The following is a 15002-nucleotide window of genomic DNA, read 5'->3' as shown; positions in this document are numbered from 1 at the left end:
TCTCTCTCAGCCCTGACTCCGTCCTGGATCCCGAGGGCGAGTTCGACCTGGACGATACAATGGACGTCGCGCGACACGTGGAAGAGCTTCTCCGGCGGCCCATGGACACTCAGTGGATCCCCCACAGCCAGTCGTGACCCTGTGCCGTGGTACGGCCCCGGCCCGGCAGCCGTGTCCCTGGGAGACGATCCGGGGCGCGTGCCCCGTGGAGAGCAGCCCTGTGTTGGTGTCTCTGTGCGTGGGCCCCTGTGTGGGGGGTGCTCGTCCGGGGGCTTTGCTCTGCACCAGCTGCAGTGTCCATGGCTGCGCTTGGCTCTTCGGTGTTTATCCCCGTGTACTAAAGGCAGTGGGCTTGTCATAGGGTTTCCCTGTCTGTTCCTTTGAGGCCTGCCTTCAGCTTCTCGCTTCTGCAGCGCTGCTCCTCCCCGTGCAGCAGATCCCCGGAGCCCCATGTGTTTCAGCACCCACTGGACTCGGATCCCTGCCCCTGTGCCCAGGGGCCTCTCAGCGTGGGGGGCGGGCCTGGGAGTTTGTTTGCAGTAATTGTCGCACCTAGGAGTTCTGTGTTCAAATTCCTTCCTTTTGTTACCAGCTCCCCCGTCCCGGGGGGCGTGTGCGTGTGCGTTGGGTCCTGTTTGTGTGCACAGACACCTGGGGGCAAAGACTCTTTCTTCTCAGCCTAGGCAGCAGCATCTGCGCCTTGGGAGTGGCTTGCTGGGAAGGCACCCCTCCAGGGCCCGTTTCTCCTCCCAGTTCCTGCCTGGCCCGTGTCCGCTCAGCCAGTGGGACGCTGCCCTTCCCCTACGCCTACCGGTGGGGGGTGTTTAATAAACCCTGAGAGGAAGGAGGGGGTTCCAGATGGACACGACTGCTCTGTGTGCAGGAGGAACGGGGCTCCCGGCTGGGGTCTGGGTGCGGCGCGGCTCAGGCTGGGGTGAGAGGCTGCCGGTCCCGCCCCGGGTGCCCTCCCTCCCCTTCGACATTATTTTTCTACGGCTGAGTAAATAAAGCACAGAATATTTTTTTAACACAAAGCTCTGGATTCCACGTGTCTCTGTGGGAGCATCAGCTCTGGGCTCAGCAGCTAGCTGACGTCCTGGGGAGGGGTCAGACAGAGCCCCTAGGGCTGGGGCTGTCGGTGGGCCGGGCAGCAGGTGTTTGAGCCCAGGGCTGAGCTGCGCCCTGTGCAGACGTGCGGGGGAGGAGCTGCTGTGAGGGAAACGCTGCATTTGCCAGCTGGGTTCAGTGGTCAGACTCCGTGGAGGAGGACAGGGGAGTTGTGACATTCCTCCCCCCGCTTTCTAGAGGACTTGCAGCAGCCCCCAGACCATCGACTGGCCCCAGGCGCTGAACCTGGCGATGGGCGTGCAGGGGCCCCAGCCAGGCCCTCTCGTCCCTCTGCTGCTTTCCTGTGTGCTGAGTGCCCTGAGCTGCGTGAGGGGAGCCGTGCCGCTGGGTCAGCCCTGAGCCACGTCTTGCCCAGCGCCCCGTGAGCCCAGACCCAGAGGCACCGTGCTCGTCACCTGGCAGGCTTTGCAAAGGACGCTCCCCAGTGCGTCCTGGGCTGTGGCCGCGTGAGCCTCTGGCAAAGCAGCGCTAGGGCCAGGTGCTCCCCGCACAGACCCCATTTGCACCAGTGCTGTCTGTCCTGGTTTGAACCTAGGACCAGCTGCCCTGGTGCAAAGCGTGTCTGCCCCTGGGCATTGCACTAGTCCCTGAAATCCCCGAGGCCTGGACGTAGGCAGGGCACGTGGGGAGGAGGCCGGGGCGCGTGGTCCGAATGGTCTGTCCCTTACCTGTTCAGTGCTGCAGGCAGCGGGGGCAGCTGGCGTGAGTGTGTGCTTAGCTCGGCATTGCTGCAAATCCTGCACGTGGCCTTTCATGTGCGTAACTCCACAACCCCCTGCTTTGCCAGGCTGCACGCCCGCAGGGCAAGGGCTGGGGCTGCCCCGGGCTCCTGGAGCGCTGGGCTGGCTCCAGCAGATAGAGCTAATATCATCCTGAAAACAAACAATTCCAGTCTTTTCTTTTTAAAGAAAAATTCTCTTGCCCAAGCCCCGGCCAGGTGGGGGTGAGTTCTCGCCTTTTGGAATTACAAGCAAATTTCAAAGAGAAGCAGGAAACGCTCTGATGCGAGGTGGGACACCCCCAGGTTAAAGATCACAACTCTTGTAGAAAGGAAAAAAATACATGATTTTAAAACCAGCCCCGGTGAAACTTTTTGATAATTTTCTTTAAAAACAAAACAAACCCAACCCTCCCCAGAAAACCTTGTATGTGGAAACTGAATTTTTTCAGCTGCCTCCTCTTCGTGTTGCAGGCTGCTCCTGCCTCGCGCAGGGCACTAATAAAGTATTGTCGACTCTGCCGGGGCTGCAAAATTGTGTTTTTGTGTTCACAATACCGGCCTCATCTGCCCTGAGCGCTGCCCCCATAGGCCCCAGGCACCTGGCCCCTGCGACCCACAGCATCTGGCCCCCACAGGTCCTGTGGGCCACACGCCACCCAGTGGGGATGGGACCTCCTGCTGGGCCGTTCCTTAGCCTCCAAACCCAGTGCATAACGGCCTGCGGGACTCCCTGCCACAAGAGCAGGCTCTAGGAAGAGAGCTGGATCTTTAGTGGGCGAGCGTGAACGCACGGCGTGGCTCTGCTGGGGGGGCAGGGATGCCAGCCCTCCTCCCGCTGGCAGGGGCAGGAAGAAACTCCTTGGAGGGGCAGTGTACCTTCCACTGAACGGGCTGGGCTTGGCCTCCAGTTGGCGCCAGGAGCTGGGGGCTGGGAGCCCGGGGCTGGGCCAGGCAGGCAATGCCTGGATTGCTGGGCTGGGGACGGCAGCTGCTGCCTGGGCAAGGGGCCTTGGAGCCGGGGATTGTCGCTGCTTTTTCCACGCTGGGGGTGTCATGGAGGCAGGGGAGGAGCAGAGCTGAGGGGCTCATTGACCTGCCGGCTGGCAGCTGGGGTTGGGTTTCTGCCCAGAGCTGTAGCCTCCTGCCCGTCACCATGGTGTCTGGCCCCCTGCCCCTTAAAATAGAGAGCAACTGCTGACTCCCTGGCGGGCTCCTGGGGGCCCCGGCTCTGCTCCCATTTGGAGGTGAAAGCTCTGCTGGGGGTCTCGGATTCGCTGTTTGGGACGTCGGGGCTAGGGGGGCGGCGAGTCGCTCACTGGGGCAGAAAGGCCAGTTCCAGGGGGAAGGTTTGGTGGCGTCTCCTGCCTCTAGCCGAGCCCGGCTCCCGGGGGTGCCTGGAGCCCTTGGCCCAGCATGCTGCTCTTAGCGCATTCGGTGCCCCCCCCAGCTCTGCCGGTGCCCCCCCCACTCCTGACCCCTGCCTGGGCCCCCCCTCCCCCAGCTCTGCCGGTGCCCCCCCCCACTCCCGGCCCAGGCCCTCCCTCCCCCAGCTCTGCCGGTGCCCCCCACCCCCGGCCTGGCCCCCCCCAGCTCTGCCGGTGCCCCCCCCACTCCCGACCCCCGGCCCGGGCCCCCCTCCCCCAGCTCTGCCGGTGCCCCCCCCACTCCCGACCTACAGCCCTGTTCCCCCCCCCAGCTCTGCCGGTGCCGCCCCACTCCTGGCCCGGCCCGCCCAGCCCTGGGTGCCCCCTGCCCTGGCGGGACCCCCCATTCCCGGGGGGGGGTCAATGGGCATCTGGCCCTTTAAGAGCTGGGGCCGCTCCCGTCCCTTTAATTCTCCGTCACTTCAGCGGGAGGCGGAGTGTCCGGGGGGGGGACACGGGGGTGCCGGTAGGAGACGCGGCTCCCGGCGGGGCAGGGGGGCTGCGGGACCGGCCGGGGGCACTGGGGGGCCCGAGATATTGGGGGGGCCGGGGGGGCTATTGAGGTGTTGGGGGGCCCGGGTGGAGTTGTGAGGGGCCGTTGGGGGGCCAGGTGGGGCTGTTGGGGGGCCAGGTGGGGCTATTGAGGTATTGGGGGGCCCGGGTGGGGGGCCAGGTGGGGTTGTGAGGGGCATGGGGGGCCAGGTGGGGCTGTTGGGGGGCCAGGTGGGGTTGTTGGGGGCCCAGGTGGGGCTATTGAGGTAGTGGGGGGCCCGGGTGGGGGGCCAGGTGGGGTTGTGGGGAGCCCTGGGGCCATTGAGGTTTTGGGGAGCCAGGTGGGGTTGTGAGGGGCACGGGGGGCCAGGTGGGGTTGTTGGGGGCCCAGGTGGGGCTATTGAGGTAGTGGGGGGCCCGGGTGGGGGGCCAGGTGGGGTTGTGGGGAGCCCTGGGGCCATTGAGGTTTTGGGGAGCCAGGTGGGGTTGTGAGGGGCACGGGGGGCCAGGTGGGGTTGTTGGGGGCCCAGGTGGGGCTATTGAGGTAGTGGGGGGCCCGGGTGGGGGGCCAGGTGGGGTTGTGGGGAGCCCTGGGGCCATTGAGGTTTTGGGGAGCCAGGTGGGGTTGTTGGGGGCCCAGGTGGGGCTATTGAGGTATTGGGGGGCCTGGGTGGGGGGCCCTGGGGCCATTGAGGTGTTGGGGGGCCCAGGGGGCTGGGGGGCTCCATGTGTCTCTCTGTGCTGACGATCCCCCCTCTCCCCACAGCGCCGCGATGCTGCTCGCCGGGCTGGCCTTGGCCCTGGCCCTGCTGCTCTGGGCCTGGCGCTGCCGCCCGGGGGGCGCAGGATCCGGGGGGGGCCGGCGGGGGCCCTGGGGGCTCGTTCTCCGGCACTGGCTGGCGCTGCGGGTGCTGGGCCGGGCCGTGGGCTGCCAGCGCTGGCATCTGGAGCAGGCGTCGGCGGCCGCGCGGCGGAGCCAGGAGCGCCTCCTGCTGGGGCGAGCCGGGGCCGCGGAGCCAGGTACCGGAGCAGGGCCTGGCGCTGGGCGAGGGTGCCCGTCCCTGGGCCCCCAGCCCCTTGTGGGCACCCGGCCGGGGGGGTGGGGCCCGCCCCCTCCCAGCAGGGCTTGGGGGGCTCAGCCTGACCCCGGTGTGTTCTCCCCGCAGACCCGGGCGTGTTCTGGGAGCGTCGCCCCCTGGCCCGGCGCGGCTCCCAGGGGGGCGAGGCGCCTGCCCCCCCGGCACTGCCGACGGGGCCCTGGGCTCTGCTTCGGAGCTGCTGCACCGCGGACTCCCCCCTGCAGGTACGTGGGGGCAGCCGGGGCAGGGTCCTGCGGACCAGGGCTCCCCCCTTTTCAGGGTGCCCGGGAGGGGCGATGTGTCTCAGCCCCCCCACCCATGTGCCACACGGCCCTGCTGCCCCAAACTGGAGCTGAGCCAGAGGGAGCCGAGGGGCTGGGGGGAGTGAGAGCTGAGTGGGAGAAAGCTACAGGGGAGGGAGGTGTCCTAGGCTGGGCTTTTCCCCTGGGGGGCCGGATTTCACAGGCTGGTACCCGGGGAAGGGGGGGAGGGGAGGGGGTGTTGCAGGCTGGTACCTGGGGGGGGCGGGGGGAGATACAATGGCTGGTATCTGGCTGCCCTGGCTCTGTCTCCATCTCTCTCTCCCCCTCTCCCCGCCCAGGGGCCCGTCTTGTACCTGGACGTCCTCAGCAGAGTCTTCCCGGAGGCCCTGAGCCCGCGGGGCACGGCCCGCTTCTCCTGGGCCCGGGGCTGCTCCCTGCCTGCCGCAGCCTGGCCGCTGCCCACCCTGTACTGCACTCCGGAGGAGGCGGGCACCGTGCCCTCGCGAGCCGCGGCCCTGTATGTGCAGCTGGTGTTTGCCCTGCGGGAGCGGGCGCTGCGGGCGCTGGAGGCCGGGCTGGCCTCGGAGCTGTACGATGCCCTGGGCGTGCTGCACGCCAGCTGGGAGGGCCTGGCGCAGGACCTGGCCTTGGGGAAGCTGAGTCCCCGGCTGGAGCTGCCTGAGGGGACCCGGCGCCGGCTGGAGGGGCTGCTGGCTCCCGACGCGGCGCGGGCGGCGGAGCTGAGGGCAGAGTGTACCAGGGGCTGGGACGGCGTCGCCCAGCGCCTGTGGCCGCAGCTCCAGGTGGTGGTGGTGGTGGCAGAGGCCAGCGGCGAGCAGCTCTACGGGGAGGCCCTGCGGGAGTCGGAGTGCCGGGGCCTCCCCTTCTACTGCCCCTTCTACGGCGCAGCAGGAGGTAAAGGGGCATCGGCCGAGCCAGGCGGGGTCAGGTCAGCGCCCTGTGCAGGCAGGAGCCCCGTAAGCAGAGCCCAGTGTCTGCGCAATGGGGGGGGCGTGGTGAGCCCCAGCCCCGCGTAGCAATGGGGGGCCAGTGCTGGCTGTTCCGGTCATTCTCCTGCAGGCCGAGAGGGTGTCTCCATGCTGCACAAGGGGGCCGCTGTGGGTCTGTCTGCGGGGGCTGGGTAGCCGGAGGGCTGGGGCTGTGTACTCTCCCTGCTGACCCACAGTGTCCCCCCAACAGCTCTGCTCGGGGTGAACCTGTGGCCGGAGCAGCCCGACCCCCGCTACCTGCTCTGCCCAGGCTGGGCTTTCTGCGAGTTCCTGCCGGCGGGGCCGGGCGCTGAGGGGCCCCCCGAGACCGTGCTGCTGGCAGACGTTGAGCAGGGCCAGGAGTATGAGCTGGTGCTGACGGCCCAGGATGGATTGTCCAGGTGCCCCCTTTCCTGCCACCCCCATATGCCCTGCGCCCCCACCAGTCCCCTATGCCCTGCCAGCCCCATACACCCCCTGCCCCACCAGTCCTGTACGCCCTGTGCCTCCCACTACCCCAGTGTGCCCCCCACCTCTCAGCATCTGCCCCCTGTAACGAGGCTGGTTCTGGCGGGACCCAAGTGAGAGTGCCAATTCAGGACGAACTGCTTCAAGCAGGGCAGTCACCGCCCAAGGCTGGGGTTTTTCCACCTCTAAGGCAAACCAAACCAGCGAGCCAGAGAGGATTTCGATCTCACCCCACTGGCTAACCACAAGTCACACAAGCAATTCCTTAGACACTCCAGTTTCCCAGTATCTCCACCAGTGCCACTTGTTATGGGGACAAATGGTTATAAAAACCAGTACCCCAGTAAAAGAAAAATGGTTTTCTTGATCCCAAAGGCCCAAGCCCCAGACCCAGGTCAATGTACAAATCAGATCTTGCCCACAAATCACGCTGTTGCCAATCCTTTAGAATCTAAAATCTAAAGGGTTATTCCTAAAAGGAAAGAAATACAGATGAGAGCTAGAATGGGTCAAATGGAATCAATGACACACAGTGATGGCAAAGTTCTTGGTTCAGGCTTGTAGAAGCACTAGAATAAACGGCAGGTTCAAATCAAGTCTCTGGAGAACATCCCCAGCTGGATCTTTCAGTCCTTGGTTCAAAACTTCAGTGTAGCAAAGTCCCTCCAGAGGTAAGAAGCAGGACTGAAGACAGGATGGAGATGAGGCATCAGCCTTTTATAGTCTCCTCCAGGTGTAAGAACCCCTCTTTGTTCTTACTGTGGAAAATTACAGCAAAATGGAGTTTGGAGTCACATGGGCAAGTCCCTGCATATTTCGCTGAGTCCCCAGGCGTGTCTGCCTTATGCTCAAATAAACTGGTTAGTCTCTAAGGTGCCACAAGTCCTCCTTTTCTTCTCTCAATGGGTCAGTTGTGTAGCTGATGGTCCTTAATGGGCCATCAGGCAGGCTAGGCAGAGCGGACACCAACTTGTCTGACAGTGTAGAGCCAATATTCATAACTTCAACTACAAAAATGATACCCACATATAGACAGCACAACCCTAACCAGGAAACCATAACTGTGTCAGAGACACCTCATTTGACTCCCTTTATACAAGATTTGGTGCCACGGCAGGACCTTGGTTGCAACAATGATCTATACGGTCCCAGATTAGGTCAATAACATCACACCCCCCACCCCAGTGCGCCCCATGCCATGTGCCCGCTGCTGTCCATGGGAGGCCGCGATGGAATGGGGCCTGTTGCGGGAACTACGGTCGTGGCTCACGTTCTCTCTACCCCTTTATCCGTTAGGTGCCGCATCGGGGAGGTGCTGAAGGTGGCTGAATTCCACAACCAGTGCCCCATCGTGGGGCCCGTGCGCAGGTGGGGACAGTCACCCCCACACACCCCGTGCCGGCTCCCCACACGCTCGGCTGCTGCCTGGGGAACGCTGGGGACCAGATGGGAGCTGCCTCTGCAGGGCAGTTTGGGGGGAGGATGAAGTGGGGTGGGGGCTGGGGGCTCCCCTCCCTGGTGCTTTGAGGGCGGGGGTGGGGCCGTTCTGGCTGGAGAGTTTGAGGCCATGGCACTGCCCCCTGCTGGCAGAGGTGCAGTCACCCGATTCCCACGCTCACCCCCTGCCCTTGGCTCCCCAGGCTGAGCCAGACCCTGAGCGTGCGTGGGGAAGGTGTCCCCGAGGAGCGCTTCTACCGGAGCCTGTGCCGTGCCGTGGCCATGTGGCCGGGAGCCCGGCTGGTCGATTACGTCTGTGCAGAGAGCAGCCTTCTGGGTAAGTGCCGCTCCTGGTACCCAGCCCCGTGCTGGCAAGGCCGGGCCTGTACGTGTCCTAGGGCTCCTGGCTTGAGACAGCCTGGCCCCTATCTGCCCCACTGGCTATGCTCTGCGCTGCTGCCCCTTTCAGCACCCCTGGGTTTGCCTGACCCTGTCTGTGCTCAGGCCTGGCTGGCCGGCCGTGTGTCATGGAGTCCCCGGGCGATGCTCTGGAACTGCTCCCTACGACGCCAGGCAGGACTCTGGGGAAGTCTCCTCTCTGTGAGCAGCCTGTCTGCAGGACACACAGCTCACCCGGCTTCCACCTTCCTGGGTCTGACCTCGGAGCATTCAGCATCCTTTGCCCCTCCGTGCGCTTCCCACAGCGGAGTCCGCCCAGGCGGGCTCCTGGGGAAGCCAGAGGGTCCTGCCCCACAACTCCGCAGTCAGACCTGACTCTCAGCCACCCAGTAAAACAGAGGTTTATTAGACGACAGGAACATGGTCTAACACAGAGCTTGTAGGTACAGAGAACAGGACTCCTCAGCTGGGTCCATTTTGGGGGGCAGTGAGCCAGATAACCCCGTCTGCCCTTCACTCCATGACTCCAGCCAGCCCCAAACTGAAACTCTCTCCAGCCCCCCCTCCTCTGGGCTTTGTCACTTTCCCGGGCCAGGAGGTCACCTGGTTCCTTTGTTCTCCAACCCTTCAGCTCTCACCTTGCAGGGGGAAGGGCCCAGGCCATCAGTTGCCAGGAGACAGAGTGTCGGCCATTTATGTACCCTGGCCCTTTGCTCTTCAACAATTACACCCCCTTATCCCACCACCTAGAGACTTAAGAACTGCATAGGGGAAATGGAGGCATCCCCACAGTATTCAGAGGAAACATTAAGAACAGGCCCACTTCGTCACATCGTGCCCCCAGCCTGGTCAGCCTGGGTCCCGGGCCCAGCTGTGTCCTGGTGCTGGGCCTGGTTCCAGGGGTTGGTGAGACGGCTGGACAGGAGGGGGCCGAGCCACCCAGGGCTGTGGCTGGCACTAGCCTTGGTGTCATGGAGTGGCCAGGTGATCCAGATCCCGGCACTGAGACGGGGGGGCAGCTGTGCCAGGGCAGCCCCTGAGCAGCTTGACGACAGGATGGCACCTCCTGGGAGCGGCTCTGCGCCCATCTGCAGCGAGGTACTGCTGCCGAGAGCCGGCCAGCTAGCCTGGGGTGGCCTGGGTCCCTGCCCCCCCATGGGGGTTTTCCACCCCTGTCCCTCAGCTCCCGGCATGGGATGTCTCTCCTGCTCTTCCAACTGGGTGGGTTAACGTGGGTCCATGCTGCCCCCCAGGTGCCTCCTCCGGGGCCTGTGCCCCCCATTACCAGGTGTTCGTGGAGCTGCGGGGCGTGCGTGATCTGTCGGAAGCACAGCGCTATAAGGTGAGTGCCTTGGGAAAATGGCAGCATGGGGTAGAGGCAGCTGGTCCCATGGGCAGGTGGGGGTCTTCCTGCTCCTGCTTGCCCCAATCCAGGGGCCTGGAGCTGGAAGGAGGCTTTGGTGGGGATGGACCTTCCCTCTCCAGCCTGCAGGAGGGAACGATCCTGCCTGCTTGGGGCTGCTCCCAGCATGGGGCTCTGGCCCCACCAGAGCAGCAGGGGTGCCCCGGCCTGGCCTGGGGTTTTCCCCTGGGGAGGTCTGCGCGTCTGTGGCTGGATTTGGCAACTAGGTGGCAGCACTCTCTGGTGCAGCTCAGCCCTGGCCTGCGGGAGCCGCCCCAGCTGCGCTGCTGAGCCCAAGGACAGGGCCTCGGCCCCTTGTGCGCTCCCCGGGGGGTGGGGGTGGGATTGCACAGGTGAAGAGAAGCACACAGCAATGTCTGGGGCCGAGAGGGGCCCCGTCACCCTCACGGCACAGGGGGGCACTTGGTGCAGCAGAAGAGCCAGATGCTCTACCAGTGGAACTCCTCGCCACAAGGTCTGACTAAGGCTGGGAGCAGAGCAGGATTCCAAAGGGGCCTGGATGTTGCCAGGGGTAACGAGACCTTCCAGATGCAAACAGGGATGGGGGACAGCCCCTGCTGCTGACAGCGCTCGGGGCCGGTTGTCCCGGCACTGTAGGGCACCTGGCACCTTCCCCTGCTGCAGCTGGGACCGGCCACTGTGGGCAGAGGCTTGCCGGGCCCAGCTGGTCCAGGCTGGCGACCTTTGGGGTAGAAGGAGCTTTGGTGCACGGGTGAGGTAGAGGGTCTGATGACCCTTGGCTCCCGGAGCCGGAACCAGCCTGCTTGTGGCCCAGGGCGAGCCCCCACCCCTCTCCCTCTCCCTGCAGCTGGATCAGTGTCTCCAGGAGGATTTTCCTGTCTACAAAACCTTCCGCCTCAAGGGCAGCATTGGGCCGGTGCGGCTGCACCTGGTGGCGGCCGGGGCCTTCAGGGAGCTGCGGGATGCTGCGAGCCCCCCGGGCCCCATGGCCAGGGTCCTGAGGGAGAGGCGCCCGCTGCACTTCATCCAGAGCAGAGTCGTCTCGTGAGGCCAGCCAGCCCTGCGGTGCCACGGGCCCAGCTTGGCCTCGCTCAGGCTCTGCGTCTGCTGCTGCTTGCAGGGGGCAGGGAGGGTCCCTTGTGTAGGGAACCGGGGCTGTGGGGCAGGAGGCTGGGGAGGTCCCGTGGCCAGGGTGGGGGCGGCTCCCGGCCTGGCAGATGCTGCCCGCAGAGCTCGCCTGGGAGGGATGGGTGGGGCGGGGCGGGGGCCATGACCTCTGCCCCATAGCCTTTCACGGTGCTATTGCAGGAAGGGGTGCCCGGTTGGGGCGCTGCACCCTACGTGGCCTCCCCATCACGGAGCATGCTGAGGGGAGCAGCGGGGCAGAGTGGAGAAGTTGCCTGCCCCTGCCCCCCTGCGAGGCCTGCCAGCTCCCTGCGGGTTCGGGGCCTGACCTGCTGGCGATGCTCCAGGTGTGGCCCTGCCAGGGAGCGGTTTACCCACCAGATGGCGCCAGCGTCACGTTCGCTTCCCAGGTCGGTAGCTCGGGGCAGGTGCTGGCTGCTTGGAGACGGGCAGGGAAGGGGAGACCCAGGGCTGGCGGCCCCGTGCCCCCAGGCAGGGAAGGGGGGTTGTCCGGGGCAGGGGTTTGAAGAGGAGGAGGCGGCTGGTGAGATGAGGGTCGATGGCTAAAGGGCAGCACCTGCCCCATCCCCGCAGTCTGCGCCCCTGGCAGCGAGGCAGGGCTGGGCTGGTCTCCCTACGGCAGAGCTTGGGGGCTGCGGCTCAGAGAAGCCCGGGGCGTCTGGGGGAGAGCCAGGAATCGAACCCTGGCTCGTGCTCCGACCATTGCACCCTACTTCCTCTGGCCACGGAGCTTGTGCCTGTCACCTCCTCCTTGGCAGCGCGAGGGCGAGGGCTGGTTGCAGAGGGAGCTGCCCCCTCGGCTGGAATCTCTCCTCTCCCTTGGCTTCGTTACTGTGATTGTTCCTGACAAATTTATCACCAGGCTTTCTGCTTGTGCCTTTTGCCCCAGGCTCTGCCTCTGTAGCACCCCTGAAATGCAGCCACCTCTGGGGTGGAAGGTGGTGGCTGCAGAAGGGAGGGCAAAGACGTGGGGCAATCTCTGATCGTCTTGGGGGAACTATCCATGGATCCTAGGGCCCACAAAGCACCGAGAGGCCCTTGGTTTGCAGGCCTGGGAACCAAATCATACTGCTCTGTGGAGCTGAGCCGGGCCTGCAGGGCAGGTATGGATGTCGTACCTGGTGCTTACTAACCTGGCCCCTGGCTCGAAGCTCCTAGCTGTGGTGTCCTACGTTGTGCCAGCGGCCTGGCTCACGGAGCTCCAGATCTGCTCGCAAAAAGCAAGTCCTTCGCTCGTGCGGTCCTGTGAGGCAGGAGCTCAGGAGGCCGAGATCGCTGGCAGCCCATAAGCTGCACTGCGGCACGTGCCCTCCGGTTTATGAAACAATGAGCGGGGGTGGGGGGGGGTTGCTTTTAATGTTTCAAAAAGCAAAATAAAGATGGATTATCTCTGAACATAACCCCCGGGCCTTGCGCTGTGATTGGGGCTTTAATCCCCATGAAGAGATTTCTAGCTGGAAGGCTGACTCTTGGCTTGATTAAAGAGTTCCCCATGGTGTTTGCCTTGTGTTCGTTATGGAGGCAGCCCACCCCGTGAATATTTCACCAATTCGGCATCTGTTGTGGGGGCCCTGGGACCGTCCGACTGCCTGGGAGATCCAGGCACAGGAGCTGGCTCTTCCCAGCAGCTAGTGACGGTGTTATTTGGAGGTCAAGTGGGCTGTGATGCACAGGAAGCCTGCTGGGCGGACAGCTGGGCCTGGGGTAGGGGCAAGCCGAGCCCCTGGCAGGAGGTCTTGCCTTAGGAAGATGCAAAAAGCAGCCCCCAGCTTGCTACTGAAATTGCTCATCAGCCATAGACAATACGCTGGCAAAAGGCCTTGTCCAGCCTTTCCCCCCTGCCCTGTCCATGCTGCGGGAGCAAAATTCTGGTTGCAAGTGGAGAAAAAATGTCCTTTGGGGGCTGGGGCAGGGAGAGGGGAGGGCCTGGAGCTCTGCTCAGAGCTGGCATGCCTGGCCACGCCAGCGTCTCCTCTGCAAGTGAAAAGCCCCCTGGCTGGATTCTGGGGGGCAGCTGGAGGAAGGCTCGTCACAGCACCCTGTCAGGGCCTGCTGTGCACAGAGAACAAGCTTGAGGGGGGGGGGGAGCAGCTGCAGCATGTCTAACCCCAGCCATCAGCCAGTGAGTTAACCGGCCTGTTCCCTCCTGCAGGCTCTGTTCAAATCCACCTTCTGCAACACCCCCTGGGCTGTGTTAGGGGCCGCAGGCCTCGGCAGCGCACACCCCAGCCTCCCTCCTGCAGTACCTGAGCGATGCTTTGCCAGGGTCAGAGTACGCCTCGCCCCCTCGAAAGCATTCGCTGGTCCAGGGCAGGTTGAGCTTAATTCTGCAGGGACAGGCGCTGTCTGCACCGTATCACGGACCCTGCTGGCTGATGTGGGAGCGACTCGAGTGACTTCAGCCCTGGCTTGGCTTGCAGGAATTCTGCATGGTCCTTGGTGCAGCCGGCGGGAGCCCAGGAGGGAGCTGCGGGGCCCTGCCTCCGCTGGAGTGTTTCCTAATGTTTCCTGCTGTGGGGGCAGCCGTGGCGAGCCCGGGACGGGGATATATATACACACGTACACATGGGCACACGCACGTGAACGCAGCCTTCCCGGACCCTCACTGATCTGTTCCCCATCCCATTCTTGTCCCGATGCCCTGCGCCGGTGCCGAGCATCCCGCAGCAGTGCTGTCCCTGGGGCCCACCCCTGCGTTCTCTAAGCTGGAGCCTGCATGCTGCTTGCTTTATTTTCTTTTCCTAGCTGCCACCTGCGGGTGCCTGGATTCGGGTTATCCACCTGCTATCAAATGGGAACGTCTGTCTGCCCGGGGCCTTGCACACACGGGGTCAGGGACCTTTCCTGCCTGCAATTTGGGGCCTCCTCGTTTGCTCTGTAGGGAGCCCCTCATGTCCCGCAGGGGGTCCGTCCCTCACAAGGGCCTATTCCAGTGGATGAATTCATTTCCTCCCCTTGGAGCACCTCGGTGTGCTGCGAAATCCAGCTCGTTAGCTCTGCCGAGCTGGCCAGGGGCTCCTGTCGTGGGGCTGCCAAGCACAGTGGGGGTTTGCAAGGAGCTTACGGTCTCATTAGGCCTCCCTGGAGTCTGCAGCCGTGGAATCAGTGGAGAATCGGGGATTGCAGTGGACCCAGGGCTGGGGTGGCTCCAAGCTCACAGGGGGTGATTAGCTGCTGCTGCTAGGAACACCTCGTCCTGCTGGCCTGAAATTACCCTTGGTTGTTTTGTAAACCTTAGTGAGTAGGGTTATTTGTTTTATGGTGGCCCCTGGAGATCCCAGCTGAGATCAGGGCCCCATCGTGCCAGGGGCTGCACAGAGCCCAAGGGAGTCAGAAGAACTAGATAAGCTCATGGAGGATCGGTCCATCAATGGCTCTCAGCCAGGCTGGGCAGGGAGGGTGTCCCTAGTCTCTGTTTGCCAGGAGCCGGGAATGGGCGACAGGGGATGGATCCCTGGGCGATTCCCTGTTCTGTTCTCTCCCTCTGGGGCACCAGACACTGGCTGCGGTCGGCGGACCGGACACTGGCTAGATGAACCCTCCCTCTGACCCAGTCTGGCCCTTCCTAAGCGCTCAGGGCCCCCATCGGGCCGATGCCCCACAGAGCTGACTGAGCTCAGGGCCCCCTGGGGCTGGGTGTGGTGCAGTCCCACAGAGCTCACAATCTGTATAAAACAAGGCCCACACCGAGGTTTGTGAACTAGGTGGGGCAGGGGCAGTAGGATCCATGATCCCTATTTAGAGAGGGAAGTCACGTGCTCCCAAGCCCCCCGACTGACTCTGTGGGGGTGTGGTGGGGGGGTTCTGGCAGGGAGTTGGGGGAAGGTCCAGTGGGGGTCTGCGGTGGGAGGCTCAGGGGGCAGATGAGGTGAGGAGCGGGGGATCCTGCTGGGGGTAGATTGGGGGGCTGGGGTGAGTGCTGTGTGTAGGGAGGGTGTTTTGGGGGGGGTGATAGGGTTGTGTTCGTGGGTATCTGGATTCGGGGAGATAGCAGTTTGTGCTGGTGAGGGGTGGGGGCTGTACTGGGGTGGGGGCTGTGGGGGTGGGGGGTGCAGATGTGGTGGGGGTGTTT

General features: G+C 64.2%; 2 protein-coding genes across 9 annotated transcripts in view; both read left to right on the top strand.

Moving 5' to 3' along the window:
- Positions 1 to 2367, top strand: part of LOC311513749 (signal transducer and activator of transcription 5B) — a 44914-nt gene extending 42547 nt beyond the window's left edge. For all 8 annotated transcript variants that reach the window (XM_084615807.1, XM_084615811.1, XM_084615814.1 and 5 more), the window contains one exon: positions 11 to 2367. In XM_084615807.1, the coding sequence (XP_084471933.1) occupies positions 11 to 137 (127 nt within the window). In that variant the 3' untranslated portion in view covers positions 138 to 2367. The remainder of the gene's footprint in view (positions 1 to 10) is intronic.
- A 2171-nt stretch (positions 2368 to 4538) lies between these two features.
- Positions 4539 to 12319, top strand: GHDC (GH3 domain containing; the record flags this gene model as incomplete). The annotated part of the gene is made up of 8 exons (XM_084615826.1): positions 4539 to 4785; positions 4932 to 5068; positions 5446 to 6022; positions 6308 to 6497; positions 7861 to 7932; positions 8205 to 8338; positions 9654 to 9742; positions 10632 to 12319. The coding sequence occupies 8 exons, from the start codon at positions 4539 to 4541 to the stop codon at positions 10830 to 10832; spliced, it is 1647 nt and encodes a 548-aa protein (XP_084471952.1). The 3' UTR covers positions 10833 to 12319.
- Between the last annotated feature and the right edge of the window lie 2683 nt (positions 12320 to 15002).

This window comes from Lepidochelys olivacea (genome assembly GCF_965140295.1).
Source record: "Lepidochelys olivacea isolate rLepOli2 genome assembly, chromosome: 27".
Taxonomy (NCBI): Eukaryota; Metazoa; Chordata; order Testudines; family Cheloniidae; genus Lepidochelys; species Lepidochelys olivacea.
The sequence above is the reverse complement of the archived record's forward strand: the minus strand, read 5'-3'. Positions and strand labels throughout refer to the sequence as shown.